Below are 20,682 nucleotides of genomic sequence, written 5' to 3' on the forward strand. Positions count from 1 at the left end.
GAAACTAGACACTTAACCCATACCAAACTGGCAAAAATATACATCATTTTTCTCCCGACCTTCGTTGATGCATGCACATTAAAAAATTATTTAATAGGCCTACGGAAACCATCTTGTTGTAGCCTACAACAAGATGGTTTCCGAAATAATTTTCTCCTGCACATTAATATTTTAATAACCATCTAATACTATGTCTTCTGAAGGTATTCAGGTATCTATTTAGCTCTAGTGGTGCAAAAGAATAAGCCTACAAGATGGTTTCCGACTGCGTTATTCTCCCGACTTTCGCATGATGCATATGCACATTAAAAAAATTATATGGCTAGGACTACAAGATGGTTTCCGAAATGTTCTTCCGACTTGCTGATTTTTCATGCACATTAATATTTTACTTAAAACCATCTGATGCTATGTCTTCTGAAGGTATTCAGTTAACTATTTAGCTCTATTGGTGCAAAAGAATAAGCCTACAAGATGGTTTCCGACTGCGTTATTCTCCCGACTTTCGCATGATGCATGCACATTAAAAATTATATGGCTAGGCCTACAAGATGGTTTCCGAAATAATGTTCTTCCGACTTGCTGATTTTTCATGCACATTAATATTTTACTCAACCATCTAATGCTATGTCTTCTGAAGGTATTTAGTTAACTATTTAGCTCTATCGGTGCAAAAATATAAGCCTACAAGATGGTTTCGGACTTTGTTTTTCTCCCGACTTTCGCATGATGCATGCACATTAAAAAAAAACTATATAGGCCTACAAGATGGTTTCCGAAATGATTTTCTTCCAACTTGCCGATTTTTCATGCACATTAATATTTTTTATTAACTATCTAACTGCTACACATGCATTGTCTTCTGAAGGTATTTAGTTAACTATTTAGGTCTATTTGTCCCTTTTGTGCAAAAGAATAAGCCTACAAGATGGTTTTCGACTTTGTTTTGTAGTGACTTTCTCATGGTGCAGCACGGGCACATTAATATATTTTTCTTTAACCATGCATAGACAACTGCTATCATAGTATTCTAATTGACATTGACACTTGACTGTTTTAATGATGTATTGATCAATGATTTTCTTAAATTAGTGGGTTGCCAGTCCTATTCATTTAAATTAATAATTGATAAATACTAAAAAACGATGTTTGACCACTTTAGGGAACAAACCAAAAGATCGATGACGTCCTATAAACGTAACTAGTTTCGTTTCTCAGCCGACCCCCTCCCTCCCTGCCAGAAACGTAATAATGAAATGTTGAAACTAATAATAATATTAACACATACTTCAGACCGATGTTTTTGTACAAACGTAATCGAGTATTTTTACCCCCTCCCCCTTAAACGAAACTAGTTTCGTTTATAGGACGTCATCGATCTTTTGGTTTGTTCCCTTACTGATGTCCTATTAACTCCAAATTCAAAACCTGGTTGTTTGTTTTTTCGCAATTTAGCCAGTTGTCAAATTGAATAAATTAATAAATTTAGGACTTACTTTTTTAGGGATTTTGCCAACTCAAATTTTGAGAAAACATAGTTGTGCATCCTTAAACTATTGTTTTAATGGAGGCTACTACTAGTACTATAGGTAAGCTCTGTGAATAAGTGACTTGTGATTAAAAAGCAAGCTCTTGGAAACCTTAAATTTCTCTGTCAGACGGCGGAGCGTCTGTCCAATTTTTTCAGAAAAGCTTTATTTTAAAGAGCTCTATCTCTTGATACAGTTCATATGTACGTAGGGGGCTCAGTTTTCAAGTTATGAACCTTTGAAGTTGAAACTTTTACATTCAACATGTTCAAACTTTTCATAACATGCATTTATTTAATAAAGGATTAAGCAAAAACACGTTTTTGGTCCAAGTTATTTCCAAAATTGACCAAGGCAACAGCTTCTTACTTATTTTATGGTTAAAAGCACCTGTTTCTTAGTGTTGTTTAGGGTAATAATTGCATCAATTGTTTAGGGGTCTGTTGTTTAGGGGTAATAATTGCATCAATTGTTTAGGGGTAGAGAAAAGACAACTACTTGTTTAGGGTAGCAAATCACGCTACTTATACTTGTTTAGGGGTGCAAATTTCAGTCTCAGCAATACTTGTTTAGGGTGCTTTTTGTGAGTCCACGGACGCGCCTGATACCCCCCTTCACCATTACAGTGGCACCCCCGGGTGCCCCGGGCATAGATTCAACTGTGCCCGCTAAATAATTGGATATTCGCAACCCCAAATACACAGATCGCTCGTATACATTACGCACCCACTATACGGCCGGCGTTGATTACAGTGTTGTAAAAGAGACTATAGCGACCTCTCCTTGCATGCAGTGATTTGTTTACAATCTGTTACATGTCAAGGATTTATACCTGCCAAATGTCACTTTTTTCAGGATATTCAAACGAATATGTATAAACTAACAAAGCAATGTAAAGCTCTACCCACATTCCATCCAACGCATCAACATTTTTCTCAATGGGATATTTTTAAAATTGCTGAGAAAGCTTGGTTTTAGAGTACACCACATTTCGCCATACTGTATTTTAGAAACGCTTGCTGTTAGTTAGAATAAGAAAAATTTTAATTGTAATTATTGCACAGGTCACGGCAGCCCTCTGACCTTTCCGGAAAAAGCCGAGTGGCAGGTTTTTCAAATAAATATTTTCTGTGTAAAAACTGTACCATCAGATAGGTAATGGAATATATGTAATTAACTGTATATCTATCATAACAATTTTTGATAACAACTTGCGTCACAATTGATCTAGTATAGAAGGTAGAGAATTTATTTCAATCTTATATACGCCATTTTTTTGGAATTAATTGAAAATAAATTCTGTAAACGGTATTTTTTTAATGTAGAATTGACATTAGACCCCACAAAAGATTACCGCTTTGTTGTTATGATAATCTAATCTTTTGATTTCGTAAATAAAGTTAGGGGTCTAATGTGGATTCTGGATGCAAACTGGAACAATCCAATGCCTTGTCAAAAGCATTCACTTTAAAATGGACTTCGGATGTAAGTCATAAAATTGACCACCAACAGTTTGGTAATGTCAAAGGTGTGTCAACGTCACATTATTTAATTAGCATGCTTCACTTTCTTCATCAAGGCGCTGACAAGGCTGGCAACGTTGGCACAGTGGTACTCACGGATTTCTCAAAAGCATTTGACTTGATCGACCATACTCTGCTTATGGAGAAATTTATCCATATGGGAGTCCGTGAGTCTATTGTGCCATGGTTGTCTGACTTTGTCAGCAATAGACAACAGTGTGTTCGTTATAAACATGTTCTTTCTGACTACAAAACTGTAAATGGAGGTCTCCCACAAGGTACAAAACTAGGCCCAATAGGCTTTCAGATTATAATCAATGATGCTGTTTCAAGTAGTGTGCCTAAAACAAAATGTTGGAAGTATGTCGACGATCTGACAATTGTTGAGAACTGCATCCACCCCAAATCCAGCCAAATTCAAGATGTTTTGGATGAATTCAGTGAATGGTCTGCCAATAATAATCTGAAACTTAATCCTTTGAAATGTCAAGCCCTACAGGTCTGCTTTAAGAGGAATCCACCCAATAATGTTATCAAAATCAATGACATTCCTCTCAACTTTGTTTCTGAGGCAAAAATTTTGGGTATTTGGATGCAGGACAACCTCAAATGGGATAGAAACATTGCTGAAATTGTGTCCAAAACCAATCGTCGGTTGTATATGCTTAGGATTTTAAAAATGTTTGGTTTTAATACCCAGGAATTATGTTCAGTTTATAAAGGATATGTTAGACCATTACTTGAATACGCCGATGTAGTTTGGCATTCCTCACTCACCACAACTCAAGATTATACTTTGGAGCAGCTGCAAAAAAGAGCTTGCAAAATAGTTCTGGGCAAATTGTATGATGGTTATGACAACGCTCTTAATATGTGCCAGCTAGACTCTCTAGCTGATAGGCGGGAGGACCATTGTCGTAAGTTGGCCGAAGGGCTTTCTACTTCTATCCGAACAAAAGATCTCATCCCTCCTACCAGACTGGAGAGTCATGGCAGGGTCCTTCGCAATGCAAATCATATCTCTCAACTTTATGCAAGGACCGATCGTTTCAAAAACAGCGCTATTCCATACTTTATCAATTTATTGAATAACTAAGTGCCCTGAACTGTTTTGCATATTCTGACTTTTTTTAAATATGTAATATTGAGCCAATTTTAGCCTTTTAATGGTGTGTATTTATAATGTTGTTGAATGATGTCTTGAATAAGTGCAATATTTTATTTTCTATCAACAGCAGTTGCTGTATTTTTCCTTGGTAATATTTATATACTGTATCTTTTAATGTTTAATTGTTTTTAATATTGTAAACCACTTGTAATTTGGCCTCAGGGCCACGATTTGTGTGTGAATAAAATATACTATACTATACTATTCGCATTTTATAAACTTATTTTTATTCAGATCTTACAGTGGTGGCCTTGAGTGCATCAGAGACTGCGGATTATGTGAATTTTGGGACAGAGACAATAAACTTTGCGGCTGCTGAATTCATGAAGACATTCGATATCACGATTAACAGCGACGACCTACATGAGAGCACAGAAGAATTTCTAATCTATCTTTCAAACCCTGGACCAACCGCAGCCACCAATCAAGAAGATCTTGGTGACCTGACAACAGCCGTAATATCGATTTATGACTATGACAGAATAGGTTAGCTTTTCATTTTGTCATCATTTTCTTACTTGTTAATAAAGTATCCCTTTCCGTACAAAATCATATTTGGCTTATATTAGGAGCAAGCTTAAGCAATGTGACTAAGCAAGTGAAGTATGTAACTGGGCTACGCATCATGCACAAGAACAAATTAACACAATGGGGAACGATTGCTCGCTACAAGAGGAAATTGTAAATATAATTAATAAGAAAGAAAGAACAGTTTGCCAACCCAAAGTGTTACAAATGATCAAACAAGAAAACAAATAAACAAAGTTCCCGACCGGCACACAGCCCAACTTGAAAAAAAAAGATGCTCATGCATATCTCATCCCATTATCACATCCTAAACACACATTCCATAGCATTCCAGCATTCCCTATAGCCAATGCCTTCGCAAGAATATGCTCTGTCTACTATGATGCTGAAAAGCACATTACAGACCTCGAGAACATAGTAAGTCAAAATCTTGAAAACGTATGCGTTCATATATTCAATGATTTGATATAGAAAAACCAAATATTTTCATATGGTAGTGATAGACGACGAGGACAATATCTTATTTATGATAATGAACCATGTGATTATGACCGTAGCTAGTGGGGGCACGAGTCAGTAGTAATAAATAGTATTTATTAGGGAAAATTCCTTTTCTTAATCTACCATTAGGCACATGGTATTATCTAGGATGTGCTGAGTATACTGTCACAGAGTCTGACACAATGATAGACATTGTAGTGAAAAGGAGAGGGGATACTGTCAGCGCTACCACTGGATTTGTTGGTAAGTTTGAAGGACACGGTGTATGTAGTCATTTCCGAATTAGAAATTTTTCTTGCCACATTAATGGAACCAACTAGGGTTGGTACACATTTTTCACAGCGATCAATGGTTATTAAATGCAAACATTGTTGCATGTAAAACCCGCCATTATCTTCGCGCTAATACAATTTTCGAGGGTCATTCAAAAAGTTCTACCGCCGTCCTAACATCTCGGCTTGATACCGACATAGCTGACATAGCAAAGGAAAAATATTGAAAATTATGTAAAATGACAAAAAATCTGCACATCTTCAACAAAAACTGTTGCTTTTTAGCAAAGAAAGAAAAGATTAAATTAGATAAGAACTGTTTTTCTTAAAAATGCCCAAAAGACAATTATCCAGAAATTGTCTGTATTGGAAAAAGGCTAACTGGAAGCATATTAAACCTGCTATGTAAATGGTACCTTGGTAATTAAACACCAAGGAAACTTTGAAAATAGCAAGTGACAAAAAGTGGTTGAATATCTTTATTTTTAATTTTCACTTGTCAGACGGAACTTAAAGGTCATTTCGTACAGCTGATGGTCTCCAAGCAGTTTCTCATGCTCTGAAAGACCATTAGATATAACAGTAGAAATTGGATGCTAGGATAAGTTTTTGGAGATAAAATGCATTTTTATAACTGTGTCGTAAGGGATATACACACATTTTTTTTCATTTAAATGTTTTACGACTTTTTACCGTTTCCGGTATATCAAATCTTATAATGGTTCTGAGATCACCTACAAAAATCTGAAAAAGATATCAATAAACTTTTGAAACTAAGTAAAGGTGACATTCTAATGTATAAGTATATATAAGTTTAAAGAAGTTACCATTTACAGAACCAAAGTTATAAAAGGGGATGTAGAAACGTTTTGAATGACCCTCGTTCTACAGCTTTTTAATTTGTATTGCATCTCAGTGGTTTCTTCTTTCTTCTTCTGTCAATCTGCTTCTTCTCCCACAAGCAACATCGCACAGTGACGTCACTTGCATTTATGTGCATTGTTGAATTTGTTGTTAGGCTGTGCCTTTGAGGTGTTCACAGTTTTGGGGTCAAATGTCATTAAGGGGTAACTACTTTCGGTTTACGACCACAATTTTTGACACCAAAAGTGCATGTTCTTCTATAAATAACATAGCAAAGTGACGCCACTTGCACACATGCATTGACATTTGCCAGCGTCTATGGGTCACTATGCGGTCACTTCCGGTCTAAATCCGGTCTTGGCTAATTCTTATTAGCCAAGTAAAACATACCACAGTGACGGTATGTTCACACATGAAATGTTACTAACAATTGTATATGTGGTATTTTTATTTGGGGTCAGAGGTCATTAAGGGGTCACTTCCGGTCAAAAAAAACCAAAATAGCGTCAACATTTTTTGTTAGCCAGGAAAAACATAGCAGAGAGCCGGTATGTTCACACATGAATTGTGTTACGCAGTGTATATGTGGTATTTTTATTTGGGGTCAAAGGTCATTAAGGGATCACTTCCGGTCCGAGACAAAATACCTTAAAATTGCATCTTCGGTCACAAACTACATAGCTGAGTGACTCTGATTGCACACATGAATTGACATTAGCCACTGTCTCTAGGATGTTCACAGATTTGAGGTCAAAGGTCATTAGGGGTGTTAAAATTTCCAAACGGCTCGCCAAAAATCGCTTGCCCCCCCCCTCGGCCCGCCACAAATCGCTCTCCCCCCCTCTCGGCCCGCCAAAAATTCTTTGCCCCCCCCTTGCACATGCCAAATTTTTGGGATCCCAATTTCCAAACCGAAAATGGTCTATACATGTTGCGAGCGCAGCGAGCAGGAAAATTTGCATATTTAAGCGTTTCCGTACTGTTTTCCTATGCCTTTTTAGCGCGTTTTATTTAAAAGGCGCCACATGAATGTGTGCCAAAATCGCTTTCCCCCCTTCTTGGCTTGCCAAAATTGCTCCCCCCCTTTTGGCTCGCCAAAATTTCTTCCCCCAAATTTACCCTCCCCAGGGCTCATAATTATTGCACAGCCCCTTGTTTTGTTTTGTTTTTTAGAATACTGGTGGTGTTATATGCTTATATTCTATAATAATAATTATTATTTTCTTTATTCATTCCTTTCTTTTCCTTTATCTGCACTTATTCTTTCTTATGCCTACATTTAAGCAGTGATGTAGATTTCTTTTTGACATGGAGTCAAGTACAGTGAATCTTATGGTACAAATGCGCGCGAAAAACTAAAACATATGCCTATTGAAACTAAACTGGTGAAATAGACAAAGGGTGAATGAATTCGCGCGAAGCGCTAAAAAATTGGCATTTTTTGGCTAAAATGACCAAATATGAGGTTAATTTCGACAGAAACCCATACACAGGCGTCAATATTGGGGGAGGATGATTATATGGACCATCCTCCCTGGCAAAATATTGGGGGGATTTACCCCCCACCCCAACCCGGATCTACGCCTATGTAATTTTGAGCCCTGTGACTCCATCGCTCTCCTTCTCCCTCGCTCTCTTCTTTTCCCCTCTTCCTTTCTTTTTCTTTTTGTCTTCCTCCCCTCCCCTATAATCTCGATCACCCATCCGCTTCTCCTCTTTTCACCTCTCGAATCCTCCTTCACTACCTCAATTGGCCCTGGCTTTTAAAATGGATATTCGTGATATTAAGAAATCCATTTGATTTTATTGAACAGGCCTATAACCACGATAACAACATATAGCTGCGAAGTAGTTAATTATAGAAAGTGACAGATAGACCTATATACATATTAATAGCAGCCATGGCACGTTGTTACGGGTAATCGATCAGCAACTCTATTGAATTGATTTAAATGAAGCGCCTAAATAAAGGTGGGTGGTAAATAATTGTACATCGACGGTAAAGTGTGTTTTTGTGTGCTAGCGAAGCCTCAGTCACACATGGGTTGTATGGGAACAAAAGGTACTTTTCGTTCTACTCGGCGCTTTCACGCGACTTTCGTTTGATCACTTATTGACTGTAAACTAAAGTTTTTAATTATGTAGTCAAATCCAATGAAATTCTACTCACTTAGACGGTTTCGTCTTCCTGGTCGGAAGACTTCTTCAGTAATGCGATGATCCACTGGTTTTCCCGCGAGACTTCTCATCCCTAGGGTGCACAGTTCTTAGTAGTGGATCATATATGTGATTTAGAGAATATACACCCTCATCGCGATTTAGCGTCTCCTGCCCCCTCTTTCTGATCCATAATGCCTCGCGTATCAAGTCATATGAAAGGAAAAGGCGGTGTTGAAAAAAGATCTAGAAACACTGACGAAAGACGACACAGAGCTACGGCGCCATGTTGAAATTCATTGTGAAAACAAGGGGAAATCGGAACATGAAAAGACCAAGAAAAGACATAAGGACAAGTTTGAACGGCTCAAGAACAAAGAATGGAGTAGAAAAGTGAGTAATGCAGCTTCGGCTGAGCCAGATCTAACAGGTACACAGCTAAAACGTTGGGTTATCAATACTTCCGATCGTAAGCTTACCAAACCACAAAACCACCTTGTTGGCTAAAGGGCTAAACTTCGCGGTGTCTGTTGATAAGATTCCCAATGCTTGCGAGAAAGCCTGTTGGGCTATTCCTAATGCTGAAGCTCACAACTTGCGTGCAGAAGTAGCAGGTGTTCTGAAATCCGCCAAAATCCCCCCTCCTAATATTAGTTATGATGAAAGGAAAGCCCTCAGAGAGCTTCAAAAAGACCAATCGCTCATAATAATGGGAGCGGACAAGGGGAGAAGTACTGTGGTCACAGAAAAAGACACCTATGAAGAAAAAGTGAAGAACATGTTAAGTGATACAAGAACGTATGAAAAGCTTAAAGGGGACCCAACAAAAGAAAACTTGTTGGAATTTTGCAAAGACTGAAAGAGGAATCTAAGATCAACGACAGCCAATACAAACTGCTGTATCCTACTGCAGAGGTCACTCCACGCCTTTATTGTACAACCAAGATTCACAAAGAGGGCAACCCAGTTCGCCCCATTGTAGACTACACCGGATCAATAGCATAAACTTCTAAGGCTCTCGGTGAAATCCTTGCCCCAATGGTTGGAAAAACGGAGCACCATGTTGTGAATTCCCGCCAATTAGCGGAGGATCTAGCAGGGGTTTTCATCGAAGAGGGGACATCTTTAGTTCACACGATGTCGTGTCCTTATTTACCAACACCCCGATTGACAAGACACTTAGTATCATCAAGAACCGCCTGTCAGATGACAAGACACTGAAGAACAGAACTAATTTGAACATTGATGACATAATGGAGTTACTGGAGTTTATGTTAACGACAACATACTTTTCGTTCAGGGGGACTATATACAAACAAAAGTTCGGAGCTGCCATGGGCAGCCCATGTAGTGCAATCATCGCCAACATATTCATGGAATGGCTCGAACAAGAAGCTATTGCCACAGCACCCATGGAGTGCAAGCCTAAGATGTGGAAGAGATATGTTGACGACATCCTGGAAGTCATCAAAAAAGGGACTACGCAACAACTCACGGAACATCTCAACACAGTCGACCCCACTAAGAACATCAAGTTCACGCACGAAGAGGAAGCAAACAACCAGATACCGTTCCTTGACACCCTCATTATCAGGAAGGCCGATGGATCTGTGAAACTGTTAATCTACAGGAAAAAGACTCACACAGATCAATATCTGAACTTTTCGTCGCAGCACCCACTCCATCAAAAACTAGGGGTGGTTAGAACCTTGTTAGACAGGATGGAAAACCTTGTCACTGAGGAGGAGGACAAACAAGAGGAAGAAAACAAAATTAGATCAGCGTTAGCGCAGTGTGGCTACCCTAAATGGTCCATCGATAAGGCAAAACAACAAATTCAAAATAAACAGACTAAGGTGAGCAGGAATAGTAAAGACAGTGCGGATCGGTGCAAAGGAATGGTTGTCATTCCCTATGTGCAAGGAGTCTCTGAAAGGTAGCAAAGATCTTTCAAAAAGTATGGTATTAACACGGCCATGAAGCCCCACAACACCCTCAAGAGATTGCTTGTGCATCCTAAGGACAAGATCGACTCCTCACAATCCTGCGACTGTGTATACGAAATCCCTTGCCAAACTTGTAATAAATCGTATATCGGCGAGACAGGGAGAAAGTTCCAAACAAGACTGAATGAACACAGAAAAGACACTGAAAAAATCAAAGATGTTAAATATACCAGAGCAAAAAGAAAAGAATCCGTCACTGAACAGCATAAGTCGGCCATCACCGACCATGTAGCACAGGAGAACCATGTCATTGACTGGGAGGGGCTAAGATTCTCGAAAAGGACTCAAATAAACACACAAGATGGATACGCGAGGCATTATGGATCAGAAAGAGGGGGCAGGAGACGCTAAATCGCGATGAGGGTGTATATTCTCTAAATCACATATATGATCCACTACTAAGAACTGTGCACCCTAGGGATGAGAAGTCTCGCGGGAAAACCAGTGGATCATCGCATTACTGAAGAAGTCTTCCGACCAGGAAGACGAAACCGTGAGTGAGTAGAATTTCATTCGATTTGACTACATAATTAAAAACTTTAGTTTACTTCACAATCCTGATGAATTTGTTTCAAGTTATTGACTGTAGCCTGCTAGGTAAAGCGTTAATACGCTGTCAGGTTAGCTTACCGATTTAATTGCGGAAGCCCTTTGTCCCGAACAAAAGGTACTTTTCGATGAATAGCTTGGCGGAAAATCAAATCAGCATCATAGAAACAAAGCATTACGTAATCTATTTCCCCTCCTTTCTATATCTAACCTCCTTGATGAATCTTTAGGGAGCACGGTGGCCAAGCGGAACGGGCTCTGACTCATAATCAGAAGGTTGCGTGTTCGAGCCCCGGCGACGCCATCGTGTTGTGCCCTTGAGTAAGGCACTTTATCTCGATTATTCCTCTCCACCCAGGTGTTTAAATGGGTACCGGCATTCTTAAATGCTGGGAAGGTAACAGACTCGCTGTAGATGAGGTGTAGCAATCCCCTATAGCAACATTACATGGAGGAGTCTGGCCCAATCGCCAATGAAAGAGAGATGGGCACTCCGATCACTGTTTATACAGGATCGTCTCCTTTACCTTTACCTTTACCTTTACCTTTACCTTACCTTGATGAATCCAGCTTAAGTTACGTTTATATTATTTATTCATGACAGACTAAGATTTTTCTCAATTCTACAGAACTATCGACAACAGACATAACGGCACTATCAACGAGTGATAATATTGATTACACGGCCTTAACTTCAGTGCCTGTCATCTTTGAAGAAGATGCCACATGTTCCACGCCGATAACACTGACGATCACGGATGACATGAGCGAGGAACCGTTAGAACACCTTGAAATTGCGCTTACGTTGACTGCCATTGCTGACAGAAGTGAACTGGCTGATCTAAACAAGGCATTTGTTACAATCATTGATGACGATTCTAAAGGTATGGTTATAACAGTAAATAAATGACCATCGTCATCCAGGCCCGTAGCAAGGAATTATTTGGGGATGGGCCGTGGTACGACACAAAATATTGGGTGGATTCGGGGAGGATTTGGGGAACATATGAGTGATCTTGGGGTCAATTTTGGTTGAGTTGGGGCTAATTTTAGGGATGTGGGTCTATTTTGTGCGGATTTGAGGGGGTTAATTTAAATCTTGACCATTACCAGAAAGAATGGGTGTGTTGTGAGACGTTAGGGGCGCAGCATTCCAGGGGGCATGGGAGTTTTTTGAAGAAAAAAAATTCGCCCACTAGTGAGACGAAAAAATAAAACTTCGCCCACTAGTCAGAAAAAAAAAAACTGATGAGTAAAAAAAATTTCCCCACCCAAATAAATACTTCACCGCTGCTTTCAAAGGCGAAAAAAAAAATTCACCCGCCTTCGGCGGCGAAAAAAAATCTGCCTGACACAAACTCCCATGCCCCCCCGAGAATCTAATGGTGCTTCCCTTAGTTGATTTGAGGTCTCGACCCTATCATATCTATCAGGGTCTCAACATTTTGTGTTCTCACCCTTCATCTGGTATAATTATGTGTAAGATCCGATATAATATGTGATTGGTATAATGTGGTATTTCTGACAAACTCCGCCAATTGTGCGATCCAGGCAAACATTTTCATTACTTATCGTTAACATACGACATGAATAATGTTAAGTAAAATCAATTAAGTTGAATTAATTAGTACCAAAGAATTTTTTTTCCGTAAAAAATCGTTTCTTGAAGGAAAAATTCACGAAAGGTCCACCTCGTTGGAAAAACGTTCTATTCAACACTTTTTCAAAGAAACATTCACAAAAGGTCAACTTTTTAGCTCTCCACCCCCCCCATAATATGGGGCTGCTCCTAGTAGTCACATTTTGCATAATAGTCGCTATAAAAGAGTATGACAGTACGGTATATGAATTCCAAAAGGCGCTATATGTCCAATTTTGGTCAAAATTCAGTTATTGGTACCAATAGTGTTACATCAGTAGTTTCATGGAATCTAAATATTTTTTTCCAAAAGGCGCACAATCCTATTACAGAGTATGTCAGGAGTTTTACTTTTTTCCCAAAAAGGCTACAGCCCCATTTTGTTTCAAAAAGTGCTAAATCCAACTGACCAATCACTGTGCTCAGTATACCGTTACAGACGAGATTCCATCTTTTTCTTATCTGAATCAATATATTATTGAAAAATAACACTTTCGTGTTTTGCAAAAGTTCATTCTAAAAGTCATATACCCAGCAAACACAAAACGTTTTCGACAACATTCGCAAAAGGTTATAAAAGGTTGTCAGAACACGTTTAAATGTCGGGTTATATAAAGGGTATATTAAGAGTATAAAACGTTTTTATAACCTTCAAAAACATTTTTGGATAATCTACTGCTCAGTAAAAAAAATGTTTTACAGAAAACGTTGAAATGTCTGGTTATATAAAGGGTATAAAAATGTTTTAATAACATTCCAAAAACATTCTTGAAAACTTGATACAAAACATTCTAAACAGAATGTTATTTTGGGGTTGAAAAAATATTTTGCGAAAAATGTTTGCCCAAAATATTTTCAATAACGTTTTAAAAACGTTTTCATGACCTTTATATAACCCGACATTTAAATGTTATTAAAAGGTTTTGAAAAAACATTTTAAGAACATTTCTGCGTTTGCTGGGTTCAAACATTTTAACATAATGTTATATAAGTATTGACACAATATTTGGCAAAATGTTTGCAAAAATAGTTTACAATAACATTTTTTAAAAACATTTATAAATATTGTTGTAGTGTGTTTTCATACAAAACGTTTTAAAACGTTATCATGACCTTTATATAACCCGACATTTTAATGTTATTAAAACGTTTTTACCTAAACCAAAAGCCAAAATATAACTTATTTAAAACGTTTTTAAAACGTTTTTGTGTTTGGTGGGTACTTTGAAAACTTGCTTAATTTATTGTTGTTAATGATGAGTTATGTACGTTTTACAAAAGTGTTATTGTTTCAGCCCTCTTTACAATATAACTCAAGAACCACAGGACCTACAAAAGTATATATGTAATATTTGAATTCTTCTACACGCTCGCTATGAATTGAGCAATGCAATTTTTGCTAAAGCTCACTACCATTCGCGAGATGCTGCGAACTACTTTTTTTCACTTCGCATGTCAAATTATCATTTCAAATAAGTAAATACGTTTTTGAGCAAAGAATAATCCTAATTGATGTAAAGATGTAGAATACCGATAGTCAACAACAAACATACCAGGAGCGTGACTCCGAACACGCCGTAATTGGTGCAATGCAACATGGAGGTTAATTTTGAAAGTACTTGGAAATTGTTTACAGCGCATGTGTCTTTGGTAATTATGAATTTTAATTGAAAACTTGTATTTGTTAATTAAACAAAATCAGTTACCTGGTACAGCCTAGACTGTGGATTTTACACAGCTACTGAAGGCGACACAGACCCCGTAATGATCCCGATCACCATCACCAAGAGTGGCGACCTGAGCCAAGAAACCACTGTTTGTGAGTAGAATGAAAAAGGGGAAGGTCAATTAAAGTAAATCTAAACAAAAATAATATTGTCTTTAAAAAAGACTAAGTTCACGGATCAAGTGTACAGACTGTATCAAAATGATTGGTACACATCAGTTTCCAGTGATTATGGAAATGACTGCCCCGTCAAAATGCAACATAGGATCCGCATAATTTGTTGATTATTCTTAAACACTTGCGAATGTTCTTGCAATCTTATTGGTTTTTACCCGTGTGATATGACACAATATCACATGCCTTAGCGCGTGCGTGTCGACGCGATACTCGTACTCGCTATTGGAACCAATTGGATATGCATAGCAACAACAGGACTGGTCGATTCTAAACCCTAGATAATTCTTTGTAAAATATAGGAATTAATTTAATTAAAATTTGGTATACTTATGATTAATATATTAATTTGAATTGAAGTGTTTTATAAGAATGAGATTAAAGTATTGTTTTAGCCGCTCGAGTGCATCTATCGTCTCATGTAACACGCGACATCATTATTTTGGGCGTAAAGCAACTCGGCTAGCGGCTTCGCCTCGTTGTTTTACTTAAAATAACGATTTCGCCCGTGTTATATGAGACGATAGATGCAATCCTGCGGCCAAAAACAGTACCTTTATTCTCTAAATGTCATAAACAATCATACGACAGATTTATAGTTTGGTCATTTTATCATTTTAAGGAAATCCAATATTGCATTTGGAAGAACCAGGCTGACTGCCACATCGAAATGCAAGTTGCAACATAGGATCTGCATAATTTGTTGATTAATGTACTAGACAGTCAAATCAAAAGATATATGGTCTGGTCATTTTATTATTTCAAGGGGATCCAATATTGCATTTGAAGAAGCAGTGTTTTCAATAATAATAATAATTATTATTATAGCACTCTCAACAATGGATATCACTGCAACAGGAGGCGATGATTACACCACCAAAATGCCCGAGACAATTACATTCACCGCTGACACCGAGACAGTGGAGACGTCACAGCTGGTTATTTTGGCGGATGATATTGCCGAAGGAAATGAGTATCTTCAAGTTGAACTTAGTTTACCTGCTGATGCACCTGATGGAGATGCTCTTAGTGATGTGAACAAGGCAATAGTTTTAATATATGACGACGATACACCTGGTAATATGTTTGCTATTGCACTGCCTCTTGCTAAGTTGGAAATGAAAATGTGTATACTTTGAAATGTGCTTGACCATTGCTTTTAGTTATTATCGGTAAAACATCATTTGGGATAAAAACAATACAATTTTTTTTACTTCATTCAAACTTCGCAGGTCTTAATAAGTAAATACTCGTAGTTTTTGAGCAAAGAATAATCCTAATTGATGTAAAGATGTAGAATACCGATAGTCAACAACAAACATATCAGGAGCGTGACTCCGAACACGCCGTAATTGGTGCAATGCATCATGGAGGTTAATTTTGAAAGTACTTGGAAATTGAATATATGAATACAAAAGCCACCTAAGTCCATACTTTGGCCAAATTGAGTTAAGCATGGGAAATTGTTGCTATACATAGGCCTGTCATATGCATGAAAGAACAACTCAAATTCATTCTCTGTGTCTATTGGGCATGTGAAAAATAGCATGTATGAAAGAATCACCCAATTCCATGATTTGAGTCTTGTAACACATTGATTGAAATCCAGTATGTATAAAAGTCCACTTGTAACACATTCATTGCTAGAGAATGACTTTTGAACAAAAAATGGGTTTAATAAAGGAAAGTGTGTGGTTTATATTACATGGCAGAATGCTTATCAACATTATACATACCTGTGTGCTTTATTTTGTATTATCTTACTAGTGGTAATCTCATTCTAACATTGTTGTCTTTGTATATGATTCAAAAAACCACCTAAGTCCAAAATTTAAAATGAACCCCACGAAGTCCCTGAAATGCTAATCGTCATACCTAATACAGGTTAATCCACTCATTTGCACGTAAAACTTACCATATTGACCAGGTAAATCTAACTGAAGGAATTAAAATGATACACGGGTTTTTCTCTCAAAATAACTTCGCATGGACTTAGGTGGCTTTTGTATTCATGTATTCAATTGTTTATAGCACATGTGTCTTTGGTAATTATGATTTTTAATTGAAAACTTGTATTTGTTAATTAAACAAAATCAGTTACCTGGTACAGCCTAGACTGTGGATTTTACACAGCTACTGAAGAAGACACAGACCCCGTAATGATCCCGATCACCATCACCAAGAGTGGCGACCTGAGCCAAGAAACCACTGTTTGTAAGTAGAATGAAAAGGGAAGGTCAATTAAAGTAAATCTAAACATTGTCTTTAAAAAGACAAAGTTCACGGATCAAGTGTGTACAGACTGTATCAAAATGATTGGTACACATCAGTTTCCAGTGATTATGGAAATGACTGCCCCGTCAAAATGCAACATAGGATCCGCATAATTTGTTGATTATTCTTAAACACTTGAGAATGTTCTTGCAATCTTATTGGTTCTTCAACTTCTTCCCCGTGTGATATGACACAATATCACACGCCTTAGCGCGTGCGTATCGACGCGATACTCGTACGCGCTATAGGAACCAATCGGATATGCATAGCAACAACAGGATTGATCGATTCTAAACCCTGGGTAATTCTTTGTAAAATATAGGAATTAATTTAATTAAAATTTGGTATACTTATGATTAATATATTAATTTGAATTGAAGTGTTTAAGAATGAGATTAAAGTATTGTTTTTAGCCGCTGGAGTGCATCTATCGTCTCATGTAACACGCGACATCATTATTTTGGGCGTAAAGCAACTTGGCTAGCGGCTGCGCCTCGTTGTTTTACTTAAAATAATGATGTCGCCCGTGTTATATGAGACGATAGATGCACTCCCGCGGCCAAAAACAGTACCTCTAAATGTCATAAACAGTCATACGACAGATTTATAGTTTGGTCATTTTATCATTTTAAGGGGATCCAATATTGCATTTGGAAGAACCAGGCTGACTGCCACATCGAAATGCAAGTTGCAACATAGGATCTGCATAATTTGTTGATTAATGTACTAGACAGTCAAATCAAAAGATATATGGTCTGGTCATTTTATTATTTCAAGAGGATTCAATATTGCATTTGAAAGAACCAGTGTTTTCAATAATAATAATTATTATTATTATAGCACTCTCAACAATGGATATCACTGCAACAGGAGGCGATGATTACACCACCAAAATGCCCGACAATTACATTCACCGCTGACACCGAGACAGTGGAGACATCACAGCTGGTTATTTTGGCGGATGATATTGCCGAAGGAAATGAGTATCTTCAAGTTGCACTTAGTTTACCTGCTGATGCACCTGATGGAGATGCTCTTAGTGATGTGAACAAGGCAATAGTTTTAATATATGACGACGATACACCCGGTAATATGTTTGCTATTGCACTGCCTCTTGCTAAGTTGGAAATGAAAATGTGTATACTTTGAAATGTGCTTGACCATTGCTTTTAGTTATTAATGGTAAAACATCATTTGGGATAAAAACAATACAATATTATTTTATTTGTATTTTTTACTTCATTCAAACTTCGCAGGTCTTAATAAGTAAATACTCGTAGTTTTTGAGCAAAGAATAATCCTAATTGATGTAAAGATGTAGAATACCGATAGTCAACAACAAGCATATCAGGAGCGTGACTCCGAACATGCCGTAATTGGTGCAATGCATCATGGAGGTTAATTTTGAAAGTACTTGGAAATTGTTTACAGCGCATGTGTCTTTGGTAATTATGAGTTTTAATTGAAAACTTGTATTTGTTAATTAAACAAAATCAGTTACCTGGTACAGCCTAGACTGTGGATTTTACACAGCTACTGAAGAAGACACAGACCCCGTAATGATCCCGATCACCATCACCAAGAGTGGCGACCTGAGCCAAGAAACCACTGTTTGTAAGTAGAATGAAAAAGGGGAAGGTCAATTAAAGTAAATCTAAACATTGTCTTTAAAAAAGACAAAGTTCACGGATCAAGTGTACAGACTGTATCAAAATGATTGGTACACATCAGTTTCCAGTGATTATGGAAATGACTGCCCCGTCAAAATGCAACATAGGATCCGCATAATTTGTTGATTATTCTTAAACACTTGCGAATGTTCTTGCAATCTTATTGGTTTTTACCCGTGTGATATGACACAATATCACATGCCTTAGCGCGTGCGTGTCGACGCGATACTCGTACTCGCTATTGGAACCACGACGTATGAGCGACGTATGAGCGTGATGTATAATATGCGAGTCTTCCTCAACATCTTCCAGCCGGGATGATTAGATCATGTACAGTCATCTACGTGTTTATACTCTAAATTGTACGTCAACATGGTCAAAGGGTGTACAGATCACCGATTTAGCATGGGGGACACAAAAAGGTGCTTAAAAACACATTTTGAATTAGTTTTTTGTCAATTTTTGAGCGAATGAGTAAGTTTGGGTTGAGGAGGTCGGGCGGGGACATCTAGCCTATTAGTTCGAGAGGGTCATTATTCCGAAAAGGGCTAAAGTTATAGTTTCGTCAATTGACGTTAAAATTAGAGTTAAAACTAGGGTCAGGGTTATTGTTCAGTGGCGGCACTTACGGGGGTGGGGGATATTTATCGTGACTCCCAAATAAATAAATCCATGACCCATTCCGAAAAAATGACAGCCCCCTAAGTTCCCTATCATCACGTGCAAAAATTATCAAATAACATCATCGGCAGCTACTCAGTTCTGACCTTAATGCCAGTAAGAATCACCTTTCGTCATCAATATGGCCAATTGCCACGCCCATTTAGCACGGAAATAATGAAATATAAGTTTTTAAATCAGCTATATCTAGCTTTTCCGTCATGAATTGGTTTTTTCCGTGATGGAAAATACAAATAAAGAGTTTATGTTTCGGGTCAAATTCTTTTGCCCTTTGCAATCAATGCCACTATTTTGCAAAAACAATTTTCCTTGTAACCTGTCATTTTCGCCTATACTTTTGCGTGTGGAATTTGTGCACATCCGGGTACCTTACATCGTTGAACACGGTATGGCGACTTGTAGATGTCACGTGCGCATTTATATATGCGCATTTATATATATACCCGAAGTCCACTGTTATATGAGACGATAGATGCACTCCCGCGGCCAAAATCAGTACCTTTATTCTCTAAATGTCATAAACAGTCATACGACAGATTTATAGTTTGGTCATTTTATCATTTTAAGGAAATCCAATATTGCATTTGGAAGAACCAGGCTGACTGCCACATCGAAATGCAAGTTGCAACATAGGATCTGCATAATTTGTTGATTAATGTACTAGACAGTCAAATCAAAAGATATATGGTCTGGTCATTTTATTATTTCAAGGGGATCCAATATTGCATTTGAAGAAGCAGTGTTTTCAATAATAATAATTATTATTATTATAGCACTCTCAACAATGGATATCACTGCAACAGGAGGCGCTGCACTTGATTACACCACCAAAATGCCCGAGACAATTACATTCACCGCTGACACCGACACAGTGGAGACGTCACAGCTGGTTATTTTGCCGGATGATATTGCCGAAGGAAATGAGTATCTTCAAGTTGCACTTAGTTTACCTGCTGATGCACCTGATGGAGATGCTCTTAGTGATGTGAACAAGGCAATAGTTTTAATATATGACGACGATACACCCGGTAATATGTTTGCTATTGCACTGCCTCTTGCTAAGTTGGAAATGAAAATGTGTATACTTTGAAATGTGCTTGACCATTGCTTTTAGTTATTATCGGTAAAACATCATTTGGGATAAAAACAATACAATTTTATTTGTATTTTTTACTTCATTCAAACTTCGCAGGTCTTAATAAGTAAATACTCGTAGTTTTTGAGCAAAGAATAATCCTAATTGATGTAAAGATGTAGAATACCGATAGTCAACAACAAACATATCAGGAGCGTGACTCCGAACATGCCGTAATTGGTGCAATGCATCATGGAGGTTAATTTTGAAAGTACTTGGAAATTGTTTACAGCGCATGTGTCTTTGGTAATTATGAGTTTTAATTGAAAACTCGTATTTGTTAATT

At 37.7% G+C, this 20,682-nt stretch overlaps 1 protein-coding gene across 1 annotated transcript in view; it reads left to right on the forward strand.

Annotated features, from left to right (window-relative positions):
* The window catches only part of LOC140166930 (uncharacterized), a 55,731-nt gene that overhangs the window by 22,126 nt on the left and 12,923 nt on the right, over window positions 1-20,682 (forward strand). The window contains exons 5-13 of the mRNA XM_072190415.1: window positions 4,455-4,706; window positions 5,379-5,492; window positions 11,727-11,981; window positions 14,439-14,555; window positions 15,465-15,713; window positions 16,734-16,846; window positions 17,751-17,997; window positions 18,408-18,524; window positions 20,035-20,289. Of these exons, the coding sequence (XP_072046516.1) occupies window positions 4,455-4,706; window positions 5,379-5,492; window positions 11,727-11,981; window positions 14,439-14,555; window positions 15,465-15,713; window positions 16,734-16,846; window positions 17,751-17,997; window positions 18,408-18,524; window positions 20,035-20,289 (1,719 nt within the window). The remainder of the gene's footprint in view (window positions 1-4,454; window positions 4,707-5,378; window positions 5,493-11,726; window positions 11,982-14,438; window positions 14,556-15,464; window positions 15,714-16,733; window positions 16,847-17,750; window positions 17,998-18,407; window positions 18,525-20,034; window positions 20,290-20,682) is intronic.

The sequence above is a fragment of the Amphiura filiformis genome, chromosome 12, assembly GCF_039555335.1.
Source record: "Amphiura filiformis chromosome 12, Afil_fr2py, whole genome shotgun sequence".
NCBI classification, from domain to species: Eukaryota; Metazoa; Echinodermata; class Ophiuroidea; order Amphilepidida; family Amphiuridae; genus Amphiura; species Amphiura filiformis.